General features: G+C 37.6%; 2 protein-coding genes across 2 annotated transcripts in view; one reads left to right on the forward strand and one right to left on the reverse strand.

Annotated features, from left to right (window-relative positions):
- Positions 1-9353, forward strand: part of LOC106870139 (uncharacterized) — a 118281-nt gene extending 108928 nt beyond the window's left edge. Inside the window, exons 15-16 of the mRNA XM_089355590.1 lie at positions 1354-1610; positions 9058-9353. Of these exons, the coding sequence (XP_089211716.1) occupies positions 1354-1610; positions 9058-9252 (452 nt within the window). The 3' untranslated portion in view covers positions 9253-9353. The remainder of the gene's footprint in view (positions 1-1353; positions 1611-9057) is intronic.
- A 2240-nt stretch (positions 9354-11593) lies between these two features.
- Positions 11594-21247, reverse strand: LOC106870140 (B-cell receptor-associated protein 31). The gene is made up of 2 exons (XM_014916132.3): positions 21191-21247; positions 11594-12911 (listed from the first exon to the last, which is right to left on the reverse strand). Exon 2 carries the CDS (start codon positions 12828-12830, stop codon positions 12108-12110), a length of 723 nt encoding a protein of 240 aa, XP_014771618.1. The 5' UTR covers positions 12831-12911; positions 21191-21247; the 3' UTR covers positions 11594-12107.
- Between the last annotated feature and the right edge of the window lie 1644 nt (positions 21248-22891).

The raw sequence follows: 22891 nt of genomic DNA on the forward strand, positions 1-22891 counted from the left end.
TGGTGCTCCAGCATGGCCACAGTCAAATGACTGAAACAAGTAAAAGAGTAAAGAGTATACATACATATATATATCATCGTCATCATCATCATCGTTTAACGTCCGCTTTCCATGCTAGCATGGACGATTTGACTGAGGACTGGTGAAACCGGATGGCAACACCAGCCTCCAATCTGATTTGGTAGAGTTTCTACAGCTGGATGCCCTTCCTAACGCCAACCACTCAGAGAGTGTAGTGGGTGCTTTTACGTGTCACCCGCACGAAGGCCAGTCAGGCGGTACTGGCAATGGCCATGCTCAAAATGGTGTATTTTATGTGCCACCTGCACAAGAGCCAGTCCAGGGGCACTGGCAACGATCTCGCTTGAAAATCCTTACACATGTCACGGGCACAAGTGCCAGAAAGGCGACGCTGGGCACAGGTGCTATCCTGATTTCGCTATTCGCTTGCCCCAATAAGTCTTCGCAAGCTGAGTTTCGTGTCCAATGAAGGAGACGACATTGGCACAGGTGCCAGTCGTCGAATTTAGTTCGATTTCACTTGCCTCAACAAGTCTTTGCAAGCGGAATTTAGTGTCCAATTTTGGAAAGGTACGCACGAGTGGGCTGGCTACACCCCTGGCAGAGGCCTTGGATTTAGATCTCACTTGGCTTGCCGGGTCTTCTCATGCACAGCACATATATGTATGTATGTATGTACATATATGTATGTATATATATATAAGTGTTTGTGTGTGAGTGTGTATATGTTTATGTGTCTTTGTTTTGATATCATTTAATAGTTAGAAATGGTTGTCAGTGCCATATAAGCTGTGTCATTCATTTCCAATATTCTACAAGAACTGGTTTGGCCATGGAGAAATATTACCTTGCTTTGAAGCAATTGAAGGTTGGTGACAGAAAGGGTATTTTGGCCATAGAAAATCTGCCTCAATAAATTCCATTTGATATGTGCAAGTATGGGAAGGTGGCCATTAAACCAATGATGATGAAGTAATTTCTGCAAAAAAACATAGATTATCTAGAGATGATAATGCCTATTTCTTGGTAAGAAACTGAAATTATTATTATTCCTGAAAGTTGGTACTTGTGCCATGTAAAAAGCACCCAGAACTCTCAGTAAAAAGTTGGTGTTAGGAAAGGCATGCAACTACAGAAGCCTTGCCGAAACAGACTATGGAACCTCATGCAGCCCCTGACCTTGTCGGCTCCAGTGAAACCATCCAACTCATGCCAGCATGGAGAATGGACATTAGAAGTTGATGATGTTGATGATGAAATTTATAGATATTTATAAATATTTTAAACTAATTCAATTCAGCTGAAATAACATCTGTTTGTCTTATTTTCAAGCTGGAAATGCTCCAGCTTCTTGCGGAAATCGGTTACTCACAAGCCGCAATTACAATAGGATTCTTGAAACTGATCCTCAGACTTGCCCTTTCCATCGTCAACTCAGGCAACTTGAAAGAGACTTCATCAAAAATCTCGCAAAGACCAATAAGAAAAACACAGTTACCTATTCCTATATTCATCAAGAAATTCCAGTTAGTTCTCCTAAATCATGTAGTGGAAATGTTTATGATTTTATTTTAACACCAGTCAAACAGGTAAGTCATTAAGCGTTTTTCATTTACACATTTTGATTAAGATTGTAGCCCACTCTCTTCAGTATACACAGAATATATGCATACTCTTGCATCTTGTCACCTCCATCTCTACCTTTTTTCCAGCTACTTCCGCCCACCCTTATATAATACAGTGTTATCATGTATTTCCTCTATATATAAAAATGAAAACAAAAAAATAGAACAAGAACATAAAAGGAGACACAAAAACATCCAGACAGATGATACAAAAAAGGGACAGGAAAAAACAAGGATGGGTCATTCGGAGCTTCCTATCCTCAGACGAGTACCAGATTATCTTAACAGTTTTGGCTGGTTACACTCGAGACTGCTTCAATCTGGCCGGCCCCAAGAAAATCTAAGCTAAGAGCGCTAGACTCCTTGGAATAAAGCAAGTGAATTTATATGAAAACGAAGATGTAAACAATGGAGAAATAGTACACAATTACAAATACAAACAACAGGACATTAACAACATCTGTCTTTCGACTAAGGACAAATCAAATTAAGCTGGCGTATGTGGAAGTGAAGCCTTACGGCAGGGACATAAGAGATGAAAGTCGTGGGAAGGAATATAAGAGAGGTTACTTGGATGATAGTCAAACCAAGAAAGAAAGGTCAGGCTTGGCAGAACACCGGTCATGTCGAAGCAGAGGGATTGAAGAATTAGGGAGGGACGAGAAAGAGAGGAAAAAAAAGGAAAGGGACAGAGTGAGGGAAAGTGAAAATGAAGGGAAGGCCATAGCATGACACCTTTGCTCGTCCCTCTATCATTCTTTAGCCTTTCAACACTTGGCATAACCCTGTCATCTTAATTACTTGTTCCACCTCCTACTCTACTTACTTAGTTGAGAAGGCTTTTTATCTTTTGTCTGTTCTTTTCTCGTCTTGTATGTTACTCAGTGGCTTTAACAGTGGCATGAAAAATGCACCACTTTCCACTACCCAGAGCACTCACTAAAGTGGTTGGCATTAGGAAGGGCATTGAACCACAGAAACTATACTGAAGCTGACGGTGAATCTCTCGGTGCAGCCCTGGGGTATGCCTGATCCTTGCAAACCGTCCAACCCAGGTCAACATTGAAATCAAACATTAAATGATGATGATGATGATGATGATGAAGGTAATGATAAAAGGGATGCACAGCTTTTAAGTTGTCACAGCAGATCGATCTAACCCATGTCAGTTTAAAAGACTAACACTGAACTTGTTAGGATAACTGATTGTTTTGTAGATGTTTGCTCGTATTCTTTTACAGAACATCACTCCACCAAATCACCGCTCCCCTTTTTTATTAAAACGCAATGGCGACCAACGTAAAAGGAAAAAGCGCTAAGATTACTCAAAGGAAGAAGTTGAATATTTAAAAGATGGTGTGCTTAAAATGGGCCGGTCTTGGAAACAGATACGATATGCTTATCCGTTTCACCCATCAAGAACAGCCATAGACCTCCACAATAAATACAAACAAATTGGGGTAGGACATTTTTATGTAGTTTTGATATAATTGTATTTTATAATGACATAGGTTATCTGCTAACGATGTATATAGGTGCAGGCATGGCTGTGTGGTTAAGAAGCTTGCTTCTCGTCCAAGTGGTTTTGGGTTCAATCCCACTCATAGCCAACCAAAATTATATGATTGGATTTAGTAGATGGAACCAGAAAAAGACTTGTGTGCATATATATATATATATACACACACACACACAGGGTGGCAATAAAGTCACTATACAGTTACTTAGAATGACAATTTAAGACAAAGTAATTAATTGACTTTGGATAGTTAGATGCGGAATCTCTGAAGCCCAGTAAGTGCAATTGTGTCTGTTTGCACTTCCAGATAACTTGAATTATGCTTCGTCAGACCACACTATCTTATTGAATGGAGTAGGTGTAACTTCACAATGATTAACGAAGATTTTGCAGAACTGTAAACGGCGGTCTCCATTATCTTCAGTTAATCCATGAAAGAGTTGTGGTATGTAAGGCTTGTAGTTAAATTATTTCATCATTATCTGAAGCGATCTTCTATTTATGCCCAAGTCCAGAGCATGGTGTCTTGTTGATTTACGAGGACTTTGTATGTTTATACATGTATTAACATACAAGTGTATACATGCTTGTGCATGCACATGTATGGGTATATTTACATTTTTGGCTGCTTAACATGCAGGCTGTTTGAAAACCATACATTATTTGTAAGGTTTTTCTACAAATATTCTATAGAACTTATAACAAGCACTGATTTTTTGCTACAATGTTTCGTATCAAGACATCAGATGTAAACAATGTGATCAGAGACAAAAGTGGGTAATGAGTGTATATGCCATATTTTGGGGGTTGTTGCCCCTTTGTCAGCACTCATCTAACCCATTCTTACCTCCAAACACATTGCTTATATACTCACCACATACAGCAGTGTTAAGTTATTGGATATACCAATTTACATATTAGACGCATTCCTGGAGCTGGTACACGAAGACTAATGATCTGTAGGTACATGGTACTTCGTTATGCAAACACAATATACTATGAACTATATATATATGGCATATACACTCATTACCCACTTTAGTCTCTGATCACATTGTCTGATTACATCTGACATCTCGATACAAAACGTTATAGCAAAAATCAGTAAGAAACAAACTTAAAAATAATGTAACAAACACTGCTGATGCGATAGGGCGTGGTGCTGACTTATAAAAAGCATCTAGCATACTTTATAGTATATTGTTTGCATAACCTAGTACTATGTACCTATAAACCTTTAATGTAGATGTTTTTTTGTTTGATCTTCCAGTTATACTCTGGAAATAATTTTAATTTACTCTGTACATAGAAGAAAGTTCTCAGATTTCAAGTGAATTTCTTATATATCACCCATAAAACCCTTGGCTTTTAAGTTCACTTTTGTAACTTACTGTCAGTTAAAAGATAATATTAAAATGTGTGTATGTGTGTGATCATTATTTTAACATCCACTTTCCCATATGTCTCTGAATTGGACAGAATTTATTGAGCAGATTTTTTTTGCAACCAGATGCTTTTCCTGTTTCTAGCCCTCACCTGTTTCCAAGTATCATATTACCATGGAATGTTTGAAATGAATGACTGCTTGTATTTAAGTGACACTTATACCAATCACATGCATGTATATATCATCATCATCATTTAATGTCTATTTTCCATGCTGGCATGGGTTGGACAGTTTGACAGAGGCTGGCTAGGCAAAAGAATGTACGAGGCTTCACTGTTTATACATACATTGACAGGTTTCTTTCGGTTTCTATCTATGAAATCCATTCACGAGACTGGTCAACCTTAGACCCTAGTAAAAGACACTTGCCCAAGGTACTACGTAGGGGGATGGAATCCAAAACTATGTGGTTGGGAAGCAAACTTTTTACCATATATACATGCCTGCACCTATATATATATATATATATATATATATATATATATATATAAATTCAAAGTGGCTGAAGATTAGCATCATGCTTGAAACTTGGAGTACCAGCGAATTTGAATTAAACCGTTTTGATCCATACATACTGTATATATATATATATATATATATATCAGGTACGTGCCATCAGTAATTACTCAGGGTAGGCAGTTGGTGACATTTATGTTGTAAAACATACAAAAAAATAAGTGAAACACAGGCATGCGACTGAAGGCAGATTTACTTCTGCCTTTATAACACATAAAGAAAACATTGTTGTAAGAATGTATTCAGCACATGTACTACAGCAGTCCTATGTGTAGCTTTAATACTGAGATTGAAAGGCAGGAACGAATTATGCCTACCTAATCTACAAAGAAATAAAATATCTTGTATTTTATGCAGAGTAATCAGAGTAACCTTCATAATTTTATTGAATTAGGTACATATTTTGCCATAAAAAGAAAATATTACTATCAGTCTATTTTATTCAGGTTAGGCACTGCCTACCTAGCCTACCCAGGCAGCACGTCCCTGATATATATATATATATATATATATATATATATATATATATATATATATATGTATGTATGTATATATATTTATATATAAGTTAATTAAAGGATATATTAACCTCTTAAAGGGATGATTACATCCAAGAAAACAATGGTTCTGTACCTTACATCTTTAGGAAATAAAATTTCCCTACATCAGTATATTAAATTGGTAATCATTTCTTCCTACAGCTGTAGGAAGAAATAATTATAACCACTAACTCTTCATTTCCTTCTCTTGATTTCATATGGATTATAATATATATATATTAATATTAATATCAAGGATAGAATCAGGTACTTAAATGATATGCACCAGGTTGGGTGTTATCGCCTGTTATTTATTTATTTGCTATATATAGTATGATAGGTCGCTAACCACTACACACCTTTTTTTTCTCTCCTTGTTTCTTTCTGTAGAAGAGTGTTAAAGACTTTTTCAATTCCCGAGCGTTATGCTAATACATCTATTTGTTTTCTACACCACCTGTCTTCGTCTTTTGTTTTTCTGGTGAATTCTCCCTATATATATATATATATATATATATATATATATATATATATATATATATATATATATATATATAAAATAGACATCATCATCACCTTTTAACATCTGTCTTCTTTGCTTGCGTTGGTTGGACAGTTTGACGGGTTCTGATGAGACAGAGAACTGCATCATACTCCATCCAGTCCCTGCCTTAGTATGGTTTCTAAAGCTAGATGCCATTTCTAATGGCAACTATTTGACAGCGTGTACCATCTTTTCATGCATACAAGTCAATGGAGTATATAGTCTAAACATGTAGTGTAAACATTCTAACACCCCAACTATCTTTAAAAGCCTGCTGCATTCCACATGGAGGTTTTAGGCCTCCAAGGTCATCTTCGTGTCTAAGTTGCCCTAGCGTTTTGGGGCTGTAAATTGTGGTCTGAAAAATTTGACTTGTATTCTGGAAAATATGGTATATATATATATATGTGTGTGTATATTTGTGTGCATGTGTATATAAACATTATATATATATATATATATATATATATAAATTCATAAGAATGGTACAACAAGGTACCGATATTTGCTGGAGAATAGCAATCGATATAAAAACGACGCTATTGTATAGCTTCACTGCGTATATACTGGCAAAAATGCGTGTGTGCAACAAAACATGAAAAACTTGTCTTACCTTAGGAAGAACATCCGAAAATGAACAACCCAGATTAAGGATAATGCAATACCTAGGTTTCAGACTTTTATATATATATATATATATATATATATTTACATACATAGGTGCAGGGGTGGCTGTGTGGTAAGATGGTTGATCCCCAACCACATGGGTCAGTCCTACTACGTGGCACCTTGGGCAAGTGTCTTCTACTATAGCTTTGGCCGACCAAAGCCTTGTGAGTAGATTTGGTAGATAAAAACTGAAAGAAGCCCATTGTATATATACATATATATATATATATATGTATGTATGTATTTATGCATCTGTATTTGTCCCCCACCATCGCTTGACAACCGATGTTGGTGTGTTTATATCCCTGTAACTTAGCAGTTTGGTAAAAGAGTACTAGGCTTACAAAGAATAAGTCCTCGGGTAGATTTGTTTGACTAAAGGCGGTGCTCCAGCATGGCTGCAGTCAAACAAGTAGTAGTACAGAATTGAAACAAACAACAAAAAGCTTTAAATGCTCAGAGAATGAAATAAAACCAACTAAATAATGCTCCCTGAAAGTCAGTGCTTCTCAACCTTTATTTCTTGCCTATGCTCACCCTTTAACAACTACTGAATTTATAATTTTACCTGTCCAAGCAGCTGCTACTGGGATACTGTGCCATGAATTTCTGTTTCCCATCAGCTTTGCTAGATCCTCAATATTCTGCTGTGAGCCTCTGCTAACAATATCAATGTAGCTGAGTGGTCTTCAACCAATCAGAATACTTCCTGCTCTAATTTTAAAGTTTGTATTAATCTCAGGTTAAAATTTTTTTTTAATGGTTTAATTTATCCTTTTTTCCCTCCACATTTTAAGGCAAAAGTATTTCACAATCCACTCTTTTTTGGGCACATACCACCTCACCGTGCTATGTGTGCACATATTATATAACTAATGCACAACAGAAAAATTGCATACATTTGCTTAAAAACAATGCACAGTTATGTGGTTCATGATAATAAATGGCCTGATATAGTCTTACAATAGCAACCATACTGCTTCTTGATATATGGCAAAGTATTTTTTTTTATAATGATAATGGAATTGCTTCACTGATAAGGTCAAATAACAACAAAACATGGAGTTGTCACTGTATTGCTAAGGATTAGACACACTACTGTATTCCATATTTAATTAAATTTCATTAATTAAAATTTCATGATTTGTCCCAATGTTCTATTATTTTTGGTGGGAGGGGAGGTAGATTACTCAGCTAAATAATAATCGTTCTCTTTACTAAAATTAGATTTTTTTTTTTTTTGTCTCATTTAAAATTTATTAACTTTACTACAAGAATTATGTTTGTGCCCACACTTTACTATTAAGTTTCCATTCAGCAAGCCACCCTGAGTAAATTTCCCCCAGTTCTATTAACAATGCTGAATTCTCTCCAAGTATTGAATTGTGAGTATTCAACCAAAACAGGCAATACAGTTTGTTGCAAGTCAGCAAAGTGGAGCAGACAGTATTGCTGCCTTGCTCAACAGCACAACACTATAATACAAGCATGCACATATTTTCTTGTGTTCACTGTGAAAGTATTTTAACATTAGGTATTATGCATATAAAACCTATTTTAATTGTATGGAGAATAATGCATCATGCTAGCATGGAAAGCGGACGTTAAACGACGACGACAATACGTACAGACATATATATATATATAAATAATACAAAATGGGACAAGAAGGCAAAACATCCAGACAGTTAGGTGATACAAAAAAGGACAACAAAACATCCAGATAGACGATACGAAGAAAACAAGGACGGGTCGTTTGGAGTTTTCTTTCCTCAGTCAAGATCCCAGATTATCTTTGCAATTTCGGCTGGTTACTCTCGATATTGCTCCAATCTGGCCAGCCCCAAAGAAAAACTAAGCTAAGAGCATCAGATTCCTTGGAAGAAAGCAGTGAATGTATACAAAAACAAGGATGGAAAAAAACGAATATATATATATATATATATACACACATACACATGTGTGTGTTCATACATGTATAGACATGATGGGTTTCTATATAATTTTCATTTACCAAATTCTGCTTACAGGGCATTGCTTATCAGTTATAAGATTGTATTCTTGTTTTGTTTTATAATTTTGAATATGAAAAACAAAAAAACTAGTCTAAACTTTCACTAACCAAAAAGAAATCTCATTAAATTGTTTATTTACGAAAAAATAATCAATATTTTCAGAAAAGCTCTTGTGATAAAGGACCTGAACAGAAAACTAGAAAGAAAAATGAGTTCTCAGTGTGTGAAATGAGGAGACTGAGACGGGGAGTTAGGAAATATGGTTGCAACTGGACACAGATTTTAAAATCCTTTGAATTTTCCCCAAAGAAAACTCCTGAAGATTTGCGTAATAAATGGAGGCTTACGAACAGGTAGCATCTTTTAAATTATTAATGTTTTTAAGTTATAATCAGCAGCCAGTTGATTTTTAAAAGTATATTTATTAAGATGAAATTCAATAAAGTTAATGAATATTTTGTTTGTTTGTTTTTTTTTTGTTGTATGCTGAGTCATTTTCCTTCTCAGTTTCTGAGTGGAGACATTGATTGGATACAAAATCCAACCAATGGTAGCCCATAATCCTACAAAATGTCCCTGGAACCATGTGGTATATGGTAAGTGAAAGTGTTTTCCAGAACAAAAGTTGAATGTGTAACCATGTTTCATGGCATATAAAACATACTTTTTTTCCCAAAAACTGTCTCAAAAAGTTAACCCCAGATCTTTATATATGTGGTTGGACCTATATTACATGCTTTGACCCATTACCATTCCGATTACTCAGTTATATGTAAAGCTCATTTAGTTACATTTAAAAAAAGAAAAATTAACCATGCATTATCTCATAGCTTTGAGATTTCAGCAACGTGATTGTCTATATTTAGAATGACATTGTAGGGTAGGTGTGAGATGTTAGATATGGCTAGTTTGAACCTAAAACGGGTTGATTATTTGGGCCAAATATGGCCAGTTCAAATGCTAAAGGGTTAATATGTAGTCTTTTTCTGAATGTGCACTGCTGAAATTTATGTGCAGTTGATATGTCTGTGTGTCCTTTAAAAGATAAGTGGATCTGATATCTTTAGATAATTCTTTAAATCCATCTTTATTTATCACAAATAATAAAGAGAACCTTAAAATATTTCAGGCGCAGGAGTGGCTATGTGGTAAGTAGCTTGCTTACCAAGCACATGGTTCTGGGTTCAGTCCCACTGCGTGGTACCTTGGGCAAGTGTCTTCTACTATAGCCTCGGGCCGACCAAAGCCTTGTGAGTGGATTTGGTAGACGGAAACTGAAAGAAGCCCGTCGTATTTATATGTATGTGTGTTTGTATTTGTCCCTCCAACATCGCTTGACAACTGATGCTGGTGAGTTTACGTCCCCCGTAACTTAGCGGTTCGGCAAAAGAGACCGATAGAATAAGTACTAGGATAACAAAGAATTAGTCCTGGGGTCGTTTTGCTTGACTAAAGGCGGTGCTCCAGCATGGTTGCAGTCAAATGACTGAAACAAGTAAAAGAGTAAAGAGTAAAAGAGAATTGTTTGAGTCCATGATTAGGAAAGTCTATCCCGCTACATATGCTCAATTAAATATCAGTGTACTTATGTGCAATTAATTTGTCAAAGTCTCATTATCGTTGATTTCTTCTTTTTATTCACAATTAGAAATTTAACATGATTTCATCACACTCGATGCTTCATTATAATCTAACCCACAAGCATTATTGAACATCTTCATTCTTGGCCAGTTATTATAAGGGAGATAATCATTTCTAGATAAATCTTGCCAGGACTATTTGAATTCTAACACTCTCAGACCTAGGCTGACTTTTCCTTTCACCTGGGCTCCAAAGCAAAAAAAATAGTTACATATATAGCTCAAGAATAATGATTGCAGACAAACTAATGGACAGAGTTGGGTGTATTTTCTCTTTCTACGTGTATTGTGTATAGCTGTTTTATCAAGAATCTGACATGTAACCTGTTTCTGCAATAGCAGGAGTATGGCATGATGAGGTTGTAGAAATAAAACTTTTCCAACTTCAGTTTTAACAAAGGAAACACTTTCCTTTCAACCCTTCTGATACCAACCTGGCTCTGTAATACAAATGTCTTGTTTTCATAAGTTCTGAATTAAAATCTTTCATTAAACCTTATTTACAATTAATGTTCCTAAGCGTAGTGAGTGGATTTGATAGATGGAAACTGGAAGAAATCTCTTTTCTATGTGTGTGTAGGTTACTGTTTTTCTTGCCTTGATATGTGTTAGTTGTGCCACTATAAGGCAAATGTTGTTCTTCATTTCCAATCACCTGTTAAAACATGCCTGGCCATATGGAATATTACCTTAGTTGATAACAGGTGAGGGTTTGTAACCTATCTTGAGAAATTCCATCTGGTCAATGCTTGCATGGAAAAGTAGATGTTCAAAAAAATATATAAAAATACCCTCGCTTACATACTGTGAAAAAAAGGCATTATCACTTGTCCAAAAGATTATGTAGTGGGACCGAACTTGGAACTATTGTTTGGAAAGTGAACTTTCTAAACCAACAACTATATAGACTTCAGCAGTGCCCTTGAGAGTAATAAGACCCTGTTATATGGGAAAGTTTATTAAACTAAATTATCAGACTTCAGACAGGTTTCTGACACATCTCAAGTTCTTATGTTTTAACAACACTCTCTAAAACAAAAAACAAAACACAAAATAAATATTTTTAGACATGTTTGTTTATTTATTAAATAGCATATTTTTATATACAACGTAATAATACAAAATGTTATGTCTTGTTTATGAATAACTCAATTTAATGGGAGGGCATCAAGGACATTTTAAGTGTTTAGGTTGGCTGGATGTAAATCTCGGAGGAACGGGTCAATTAGTTCTCTGTTCTTCAGTCTTCATTTATTAAAAGCATCATTCATTTAAAAAAAAAAAAAAGCACATAACCAACAAACTGATTTGTTTTCTTTCTTTTTTTTTTTTTTGACCTCTCTCCACTTCTTCACAATGTGAAAGTAAAGTAACAGTAATTTCTTACATTTGTGTTCATTCAGGTCAAACACGTTCACTAAACTCATCAGACCAATTCTGAAAGTCTGTAATAATACTTGAGACTATTTTTGTTCTGTAATTAGTAATAAGTTTGTCATCATGTTAGATATAGTTTGTAGGCTTAAGCTTCAAAACTTTCATGAAAAAATCAATGTTTACCCATTATTTCCATTAATCATCTTTTTTATTGGAATCCTTCTCGGTTTTCTTTTGAAGGACAGAATATTCTTCCAGCAACCTATCATATTCACGTTTAGTTGCTTCAGACTGAGATTTCATGGCCATCAGATCAATCTGATTTTGTTTTAATTCACCTTTAGCATTTTGTAATTCTTCCTCTGCTGTTCCCAGCTTAGCTTTGAGAGCCTGGAGATGTTTCGCGGCATTCTCCTTTTCAGAATTGGCTAGATTCTCTCCTGGGGGTGCCGAGGAATTTATTAATCTATTAGCAGCTTCAGTAGCACTCATAGCTTGCTTATGAGTGGCTTCCAAGTCAGTCTGCAGCTGAGCTTGGGCTGTGATCAATTTGACAAGACGGTTCAAGACCATCCAGAGGAACAAAGAAAACCCAGAGATGTAAAAATTACGTTGAGCTCGAAACAGGTTCAAATGCTGATTCTGTCCAACACCTGGCATGACTCCAGTCATGGTATCCAATTTGTCGATTGCATTATTATATTTACGAAGGTGCCAAATTGAGTCAACGAAAGCAACAGCTAAGGCTAACATTAATAATCGAATATACAAATATGAGTATGTAGATATTAGTGATAAAAGGCGAGATTTAAACAATTTTCGCCATGTCAGTGGTGATATGAAAGGCAACAGGAATAAGAAAACCATTCCAATTTCAAAATATAAAAAACTAGCAATTATTGTCCACTGCAAACCCATGATGAATATATGAGTTTGATGTGTGCAGGTGTGGTGGAGTATGCAGTCCAAGAACTTTTTGCTTTTGATTGGATTCAATTCCTGTAAATAAAAAAAATAAAAAATACATAAACATGAATATTAAATATAGGTGTACAACAGATTTTATACAAACATTTTCAAAAAAAGAAGAGAAATGGATTATTTCTAAAACAAGTTTACTTTTGTGGAGTATACTTCATCATCATCATTTAACATCTACTTTCCCATTCTTGCATAAAGCAGCCAGATGGTCGATGCCAGTGCCACCTGACTGGCTCCCATGCTGGTGGCACGTAAAAAGCACCGTCCGAATGCGGTCAATGCCAGTGCCACCTGACTGGCTCCCATGTTGGTGGCACGTAAAAAGCACCGTCCAAATGCGGTCAATGCCAGTGCCGCCTGACTGGTTCCTGTGCCAGTGGCATGTAAAAAGCACCATCCGAATGTGGTTGATGCCAGTGCCACCTGACTGGCTCCCATGTTGGTGGCATGTAAAAAGCACCGTCCGAATGCGGTCAATGCCAGTGCCGCCTGACTGGTTCCTGTGCCAGTGGCATGTAAAAAGCACCATCCGAATGTGGTTGATGCCAGTGCCACCTGACTGGCTCCCATGCTGGTGGCACATAAAAAGCACCATTCGAATATGGTCAATGCCAGTGCCACCTGACTGGTTCCTGTGCCAGCTGGAGAAACCCTACCAAAGCTGACGTGGGAGCTTGACAGGGCACTATGGCTCATCAGGATCTGTCAAGCCATCCAACACATGCCAACTGGAAAATGGGTGTTGAATGATGATGATGATGTGGACACAACTGGACTTTTCTCCCAATTCCCTCCTCAAGCCATCCCAACCATCCATCATCTTTCTATCACTAGCCCCATTCATCACCTGCTTCACTGCAGTATTCTGCTGCTGTCATTAAATGCAATCAGAACTGACTATTTCATCATCTTATACTGACACCACTTATCCTTCTCACTCGATATCCATCCTTCATTCTTAATACTGTCCCACTCCGCTTTCATTTTACATTGATCATTCTTCTGAACCAGCAAGTTATCTCTCCTCCTCCATCACCATACATCTCTTACTCTACCCTCACACTCTTTAAGCCAACTCAGTCACATGTCATCACTCTTTCTCTTATCCTTCTTCTGTCTATTCTATCATTATTACTACTCAGTCACAACTCACTTCTGTCAGTCATCACCTAGTCTCACTTACCTTTCCAGGCTCATATGTATCATTGACCACTCCTTCGCCCCTTGTCCACCATTCACTACATCCATGCCTTAACCCTACATCATCATTTAATGTCCACTGTTCATGCTGGCATTGGTTGGACAGTTTGATAATGCCAAAGGTCTGTCATTGCCTCCGTGAGACCCAATACTCGAAACAACCTCAGTCATTATCACTTAGCTCTTTTCATTAGCAAATACCTATCACCCATCCACATTCGTTCGTCATTCCTTATAGTCACCATCTCACCGATCCCATCACTCTACCTTCTGGTGTTGGGAATAGCTTCCAGCTTTAGAAATAACACCAAAGAAGATATTGGAGCACAATGCAGTTATTGGACCCAATGGATCCTGTCAAACTGTCCAATCCATGCCAGCATAGAAGATGAATGTTAAAAGATGATTAGGACAATTTATATATAAGTACATAAATACATTCACCAAATGAGTATATATACCTAGATTTTGATGAAAATATATTAAGATCTTGAGAATAAAGCATAACCAAAAAATATGACAATGAGAGCTTTCGTCTTACAAGACAAAATCCCACAATGCATTTGCAGTAACCATACTGATACCAGTATTTTGGTTACTCGACAGGTCTATAGAGGAAATCCACTTCATAGATATTATAACCCATAAGGTCTCGACATGGATTGTGAATTTCTATTGAAAAATGATAGTGGTGGATTTTCTCAGGAAAAATGGAGAGAAAGAGACAATACCAGCTAAATCATAAGAGCCAAAATGAATACATCACCCAAATGCTCAAAACTGATGTGAATAACATCCTATGGGTCAGTACTGAACTCATCAAGAAACACCCAGTTCCTGACGACCCCTCACTCATGACTGCTATCTCACATCACATTTCAAAGGCTATGCTTTTAAAATCCATAGGCAGGAGGCAGCTATGAAATATCTGCTGAACAAATGGGATGGCAAAGCCCTAAAGATCAAAGTAAGTTTGGTCACTGTTGGTTAGTCCCAGTCTTGAGTGAACAGATGATAAAAGGAAGGCATTCCGGTCATGGCCATCCCATCTTTTTGTGTCTCAAGAATTATATTGCTTGATAAGCTCTTAAGCTGGCCATACTTAACCCAAAAATTCCACTTAATTTATGCTCAAACCAGTCAGATCCAGTCTCTCAAACACACCCTACAAAGTCATTAAAAGAAAATAAACGGCGAGCTGGCAGAAACGTTAGCATGTTGAGCAAAATGCTTAACAGTATTTCGTTTGCCGCTACGTTCTGAGTTCAAATTCCACCGAGGTCGACTTTGCCTATCATCCTTTCGAGGTCAATAAATTAAGTACCAGTTATGCACTGGGGTCGATGTAATCAACTTAATCCCTTTGTCTGTCCTTGTTTGTCCCCTCTATGTTTAGCCCCTTGTGGGCAATAAAGAAATAAGAAAATAAACAAGCACATTATCAAAAGCTCAAATCTACAAGACAATGCAGGATTAATGCAAAAAAATAAACATTACATTTGACAGAGTAATAGGAATGTGAGAGGGTTAAGGAATGTTAATCGGGGGATGTTTGCCTACTGTTTCAAGCAGGTTTACTGAGCACATAGAACTCTTTTGTTGAACAGCAAAATAACAGTCATACACTGTTGTATTTTACAAGCGGGAAAATATTGTTAGGCAGGAATACAGCAGATGTTACTTCGTCTGTGAGAAAATAAGTCTCACTCCTTCGAACACTATTTCGTTTCTTCATAGAAGTAAAACGAGGTATAAGTTGCTTGTTTTCATTAATTCATTGAAGTGGTTGGTATATAAAGCTGTGAGGTACGGGTTACTTAAGAAGGGTGTGACAGGTGATGGTAGGAAAGACGAGCAGTATTTCAATTACATATGTGGATATACTTACATATGCTGTATACACACAAAATTGACTTTGGAGTATATTAATTTTATGGTGATGAATATATTTTGTATCCATAAATCAACATTGATCAAATTCATCTTTGACACTAATTATTAACAAATTATTAAGGAATCAACTTAGCTATAACTATACCATTTAATACCTAAAATGTTGTTGTTTAATGCAGATAGACAGTAATTGAGCTGACACAAAGGAATTTCCACTCTGATCATACTGTCGTCTTTTATCAAGTTTCACTGGTGCAACTTTAGTGTTGCAGTCCTACCACTGTATCTGCAGCCTACTCTATGAACTGACCTGGTTTTCTGGTTTAGGGTTGGGGCTTAGGACTAGGGTGAGAGGGTTACTGTTAAGATTAGGTTGCAAGCTAAAGTATAAATGGCCAGGTAGACTTCACAATAAAGTGACACTGATTTGGCTTGTCTTATTTATGATGGTAGTGTGCAGTTTGAGAGATTTAGCTGTTATTTCTTGTTGGTCAAGTGATTGCAAAGAGATTCTCTCATTGGATTGTTGTGTTGGAAAATCCTATTGAAAGGGTTAACAGAATTGCATATTGTGTTATTGTTTTAAGTAAACGGTGTGTGACTTAATGGTAAGTGTATTTGGCTCACGATCATAAGACCATGAGTTCAATTCCTAGCAATGCATTGGGTCCTTGAGCAAGACACTTTTATTTCATGTTGTACCAGTCCACTCAGCTGGCAAAAATGAGTAGAACCTGTACATCAAAGGGCCAGCCATGTCACATCCTGTATCATGCTGAATCTCCCCGAGAATTACTTTAAGGGAACATGTGTCTGTGGAGTGCTCGGCCACTTGCACATTAATTCCATGACCAAACGGTTCCATTAATCGGATCAACTGGAACCCTCGTCATCATAACCTACAGAGTGCTCTAAGTAAAAGATGGGCTCTATTGAGAGACGTGTCATTTACGAAAAGGGTTTAATAGGACCATCATCTCTTGAAGGCACGGCCTTTACACAAATACAAAAATTGGTAGAAGTGGGGAACCTTCCCAGGCAGCACTTTTGAGTCTGCTGTATAAGCCTGTACAAAGAATAGGCAGACGGGAGTTGCAGGGTGGCAGCAAACTCAAGTGGCTCACACTACCCTTTAGCATTTAAACTGGTCATGTCCAACCCAAATATTATACCCGTTTTATGATCAAACCAGCCAGATCTGGTCTCTCACACCTACTCTACAATGTCATTATTAAAATAAACAATCGAATCATTGGAATCTCAAACCTACGAGATAATGTATGATTAATTTAAAACAATGTGAATAAATAAGCTTTACATTTGACAGAGTAAACTGAATGCTAAAGGCTTAAAGCCCTACAGTTTCGAAAATGGTAGATCAGGTTGAGATGCAGAACTAGTTTTAGATAACCTGAAAAAAAAAAAAAGGCTTGAACTCTTCATTCATGAGTCTGTTCAGTCAAGCCTGACATGGGAGTTAAACTACTTCCCTTCAACCCTTTAGCCTTTAAACTGGCCAGATCCAGCCAAAATAGTCTACCTAGTTTCTATTCAAACCAGCCAGATCCAGTCTCTTACACCTATCCTATGATATCATTCTAAGGGAATATTGCATCATTGAAATGGTCGCACCTGCCAGATCCAGTCTCTTACATCTGTCCTATGATATCATTCTAAGGGAATATTGCATCATTGAAATGGTCGCACCTGCCAGATCCAGTCTCTTACACCTGCCCTATGATATCATTCTAAGGGAATATTGCATCACTTAAAAGTTCATACCAGCCAGATTCAGTCCTGCCAAAACCTATGATGTCATTCTCAAAAAATATTACATCACTGGAATTTTGAAACTGCAAGATAATCCATGACTAATTCAAAACAATGTGAATAAATGAAGCATGACATTTGACAGATTAATCTGAATGCTACACAGTTAAAGAATGTCACAAATTTTATCGAAGAAATCCTGACTCAGTAGCAGAACTCCTAATAAAATTTAAGCCATGTGTATTCAACTAATGAAAGCTTTAGTGGAATAGTTCCCAACCCTTTTATTTATATGAGTTTTACCACAGGCCCCTCTTAATATGTTTATCCTTTTATATATATATAGCAGCAGTGTGATCGTTATCAACGTCGCCTTCCTGACACTTGTGCCAGTGGCACGTGAAAAGACATTCGAGTGAGATCGTTGCCAGTGCTGATGGACTTGCTCCTGTGCAGGTGACACGTAATACACCATTTCGAGCATGGCCTTTGCCAGTAAGACATCCGAGCGAGATCGTTGCCAGTGCCCCTGGACTGGCCCTTGTGCAGGTGGCACATAAAATACACCTTTTTGAGCGTGGCCGTTGCCAGTACCGCCTTACTGGCCCTTGTGCCAGTGGCATGTAAAAGCACCCACTACACTCTCTGAATGGTTGGCGTTGGGAAGGGTATCCAGCTGTAGAAACTCTGCCAAATCAGATTGGAGCCTGGTGTTGCCTCCTGGTCCACCAGTCCTCAGTCAAATCATCCAACCCATGCTAGCATGGAAAGCGGACGTTAAACGACGATGATGATATTTTAAATTGTGAATTTAGTTCATGAACCCCCAGGTTGGGAACCCCTGCCTTCGTGGCTCTTAACCTGGGTAGTAGCATCTTTAGGGGTCATTGTGAGCTTACAAGGAAGGATGGGGCAAGAGTGTACTGAATATTTAGAGGGATCATGATTAAAAAAAAAAAAAAACATTATTTAAACTAAGAATAATCTTTTATCTTTTACTTGTTTTGCACACTGGACTGTGACCATACTGGGGCACCACTTCATTCGGTTTTGACAAACAAATCAACCCTAGTACTTAATTCTTAAGTCTGGTACTTATTCTATAGATCTTTTGCCATACACAAGTATACACACACACAAGCATTTATAGGAAGGGCTTCTGCACAGTCTCCATCAACCAATTTCTCTCACAAGGCATTGATCGGCCTGAGCCTATAGAAGACACCTGCCCTAGTTGCCGCATTGTACAATTGAACCCGAAACTACATGGTTGCAAAACAAGCCTCTTAACCACACTGCCAATACTTATATTATAAACACATTTTCAAATAATCTTTGTTGTGATTAGTAATATGATTAAGAGATTGTCATCATGACGGATTTATGTGCCAAGGTCCAACATAATTTCGTTATACAAGTCTTTGTTTGTTTTCAATAATCTCTAGAAAGAAAAAAAAAATTCAACATATAGGCGTAGGAGTAGCTGTGTGGTAAGTAGCTTGCTTACGAACCACATGGTTCCAGGTTCAGTCCCACTGCGTAGCACTTTGGGCAAGTGTCTTCTACTAAAGCCTCCGGCTGACCAAAGCCTTTTGAGTGGATTTGGTAGAAGGAAACTGAAAGAAGCCTGTCGTATATATCTATGTGTGTGTGTGTATATGTTTTTGTGTCTGTGTTTGTTGCCCCAACATCGCTTGACAACCGATGCTGGTGTGTTTATGTCCCCGTAACTTAGAGGTTCGGCAAAAGAAACCGATAGAATAAGTACTAGGCTTACAAAGAATAAGTCCTGGGGTCGATTTACTCGACTAAAGGCGGTGCTCTAGCATGGCCACCGTCAAATGACTGAAACAAGTAAAAGAGTAGGACACTATACAAAAATCTAAAACGATGGGGTCGTATTAGAAGAGATGGCGAATAAACCACAAGACAGAATTGGTTTGTTTAGCAAACAAGAAGCAAGAGGCGTTTATAAAACGACATTCGGTGAATAAGATGCACGGAGTTACCGGGAATCACTTAGATCTGTATATTTTACAGATAGTAGTATTTCACTTTATGAAATTCATATAACGGTCACGTTTAGAACGCTTTTAAAACACGAGATGGTCACGGTGGGAATTCTTGTTTATAATTGGAACGCCTTTAGAAATACGAGTTTTTTTGGTTTTTTTTGTGGGTCCGGCATCCACGAATGCGCCACGAAATCAGACCTTTTATTTCCATTTCCTTTTTGGGGTTTTCTATCACGGAGCCTAAACTACGGAATTTCCGTGAATTTAATGTACACACACACAAATGGGACTGTTGTTTTGGAAAATTTAAGGTCGTCAAATATGGGTTATCCTACTAATATTTAAAACAACATCATTATTCCAAAATATTCAGAAAGTTAAAATAATTCAGTTATCGAATTTGTTGAAGCGTAGAGTAAAAAAAAAGTATGGAGCCGACAGACAAATCTGCCATGAAAAGCATTCAAGCGTGACAGACAGCCTTTTGTGAGTACACCCTATGTCATCAACTCTTTTTAGAAAGAAAAATGCTAAGGCGTGAACTAAATCATAAAAAAAAATAAATTAGTATGATTATTATTATTATTATTGTTGACCTCAAAAGAATGAAATGCCGAGGTCGTCTTTGCTTTCTAACGTTTCGGGATCGATAAAGTCCCAGTTCAGCGCTGGGGTCGATGTAACACACAAAACCCTCCCCGAAAAATTTAAGGTCCTGTTCCTATTGAGGAATGAATTATCATCATTGTCTGGAAATCTCTATTAATATTATTATTGTTGTTGTAATTCAAATTCGGCCGAGTTCGATTTTGCGTTAAATCTTTTAGAGGGGCGGTAAGTAAATACCAATCGGATGTTGGGGGTTCGATGTAATCGAGTAGCCCCCTGCCCCTCAAAACTGCAGGTTTTGTACTAAAAGTAGAAAATTAATATTAATATCGTCGTTGGATTCTATTCTGACCGAAGAGAAGTTAGTCATTATGTAGTCTAACCACAACAATAACCATAAATGTCGTTGATCCAACCACAAAAACTAGGCCTTAATGAGGTTACCCGGTTTGCTAGAAATAGCAGCAGCAGGACAAAAACAAAACAAAACATCACCCTCAAAATACAATTACTATCTTTGAAAAACAAAATGACATGTTGAGATAATTTGAGTAGGTGGTCATATCTGGAAATATTTCCGATCATTAAGAGTATTTAGGAGTTGGAAGAGAAATTAGGTCTCGTTAAAACAACATAATTTCCATTATCTGTCACGTAGCTTTTCGAACTAAGTCTAAATTATTAAAGACACGAACGTTATTGTTAAATATTAATGTAATAGGGTGATACGGGAAAAACAAGAGAATCTTGTAAAATTAATGAAAATATATTGCGAAGTATAATAAAGGTAAAAAATAAGGAAATAGTTACGTGAGTCTGATAAAGAATCAAGTGTTTTGTCTTTAAGTGCTGATGGCGTTTTAAACTAGCCTCGTTCTGGTTTCTATAGTGAAGTCAAGAGAGCGACCTTGGTCTTTTATACAGAGCCTCATTTTCGAAGCAGCAATATATCACTAACACATGGATTAGACAAACCAATGGTGCATCGTCTACGTGGTCGTTCTCGCTCTTTCGTTATTTTTAACTGTTTTAAGGTGCGAACTGACGAAATTATTACCGCGTCGGACACAATACTTAATGACATTTTATTCCAGGTTTACGTTCTGCATTTAAATACCTTCGATTATATTTCAGCGTCTATGAAATTATGTACCTGTTCGTAACTTAGGCCGATGTAATCGTATAGTCGCTCCATCCGAATTGCGGGCCTTGTACCAAGTGTGGTGTATGCGTGCGAGTATAAGTAATCGGTTTACCTCGTTTTACTTCCTTTGCACGAGTCTGTCCTGCGGTATCCGATCCTCGCGGCTGGCCCGACCCGAAGAACGCTAGAAATAGCAGTTGCTTCTCCCAACACCTTGCGATCGCTTGGCAAGTTCTCTCGTCACAACAACCCCGCTCGAAAAGGGCACGAAGTCCTAATCGAGTCTCCCTCTACCTCTTCCGGTCAGTGGTCAACTCCCTAGTTGCTGACGTCATACCACACCAAGGTGGTGGGCTGGCAGAATCGTTACCATGCCGGACAAAATGCTGAGCGGTATTAGTTTTGGCTTTACCGTCTGACAGAGAGAGTTGAGCAGAGAATCTGCATCAAATTTTGCCCAAAGCTTGGCGATAGCTGCTCAGAGGCCTACGCAAAGTTTTCATCCCTCTCGACGCAATTAAGGAGATCTTGTGCAACTAAAACCGAATGTCTTTTTAGCAGACACATGTCTCATACTCAAATTTTCAGTGACAATGGACTGAAGTGAACCGTAACTAATCTGCATATCCTCTGATAACTCACGGATGGTAATTCGACGATTTTCGCCTCACAGCTGCACGTACATCTGGAATGTTTTGTCTCAGTTCTGCTGGTTGCGGGTCTCTCCAAACGTTCATCAATATCGACATTTTTTCGGCCATTTTGGAAACGCCTGTACCACTTATACACTTGTGTCCGCCTCATACATTCATCTCCATACACTTTCTGCAACTTTGCGTAGGCCTCTGAGCAGGTATCGCTATGATAACCTTCTCTGTCATGGTCAATGCAACGATCACAGGCAACACACCTTCCTTCCAGGCACTGCTGTAAGTAGCGGAAGTGAGCTACAACGGCAAAACTTATTGCGCATGCTCAGAATAGTTCAAGGTTAATCTGTGTCAAGCAACTTCACTTTGGGTGCTTTAATTTCGTTACTATGGCAACATTCCGGATAAAAAAAAATAGCTAGGTTTCTTTCTCATAGTTCAGCATATACAAAGGAATGTGTGATAAGCAAAATAAGAATTTCGAAAGAAGTAGCTATGAAACTAGTTTTTAAACATCGAATGACTACGGGGTTTCACCAGAATAAAATAGTAACCAAAGGGGTCCGTAGATAAAAAAGGAAATGGTTGAGAACCGTTGGTCTAGAGAAAAGGGCCTATAATCATCGTCTTCGCGGGCCACTCGACACCAATAATATCAATGTGGTTGGTAAGTAAGCTAATTACCACACAGTCATTCCTGCGCTTATATATATATAT

This window comes from Octopus bimaculoides, chromosome 7, assembly GCF_046866305.1.
Source record: "Octopus bimaculoides isolate indiv1 chromosome 7, ASM4686630v1, whole genome shotgun sequence".
Lineage (NCBI taxonomy): Eukaryota > Metazoa > Mollusca > Cephalopoda > Octopoda > Octopodidae > Octopus > Octopus bimaculoides.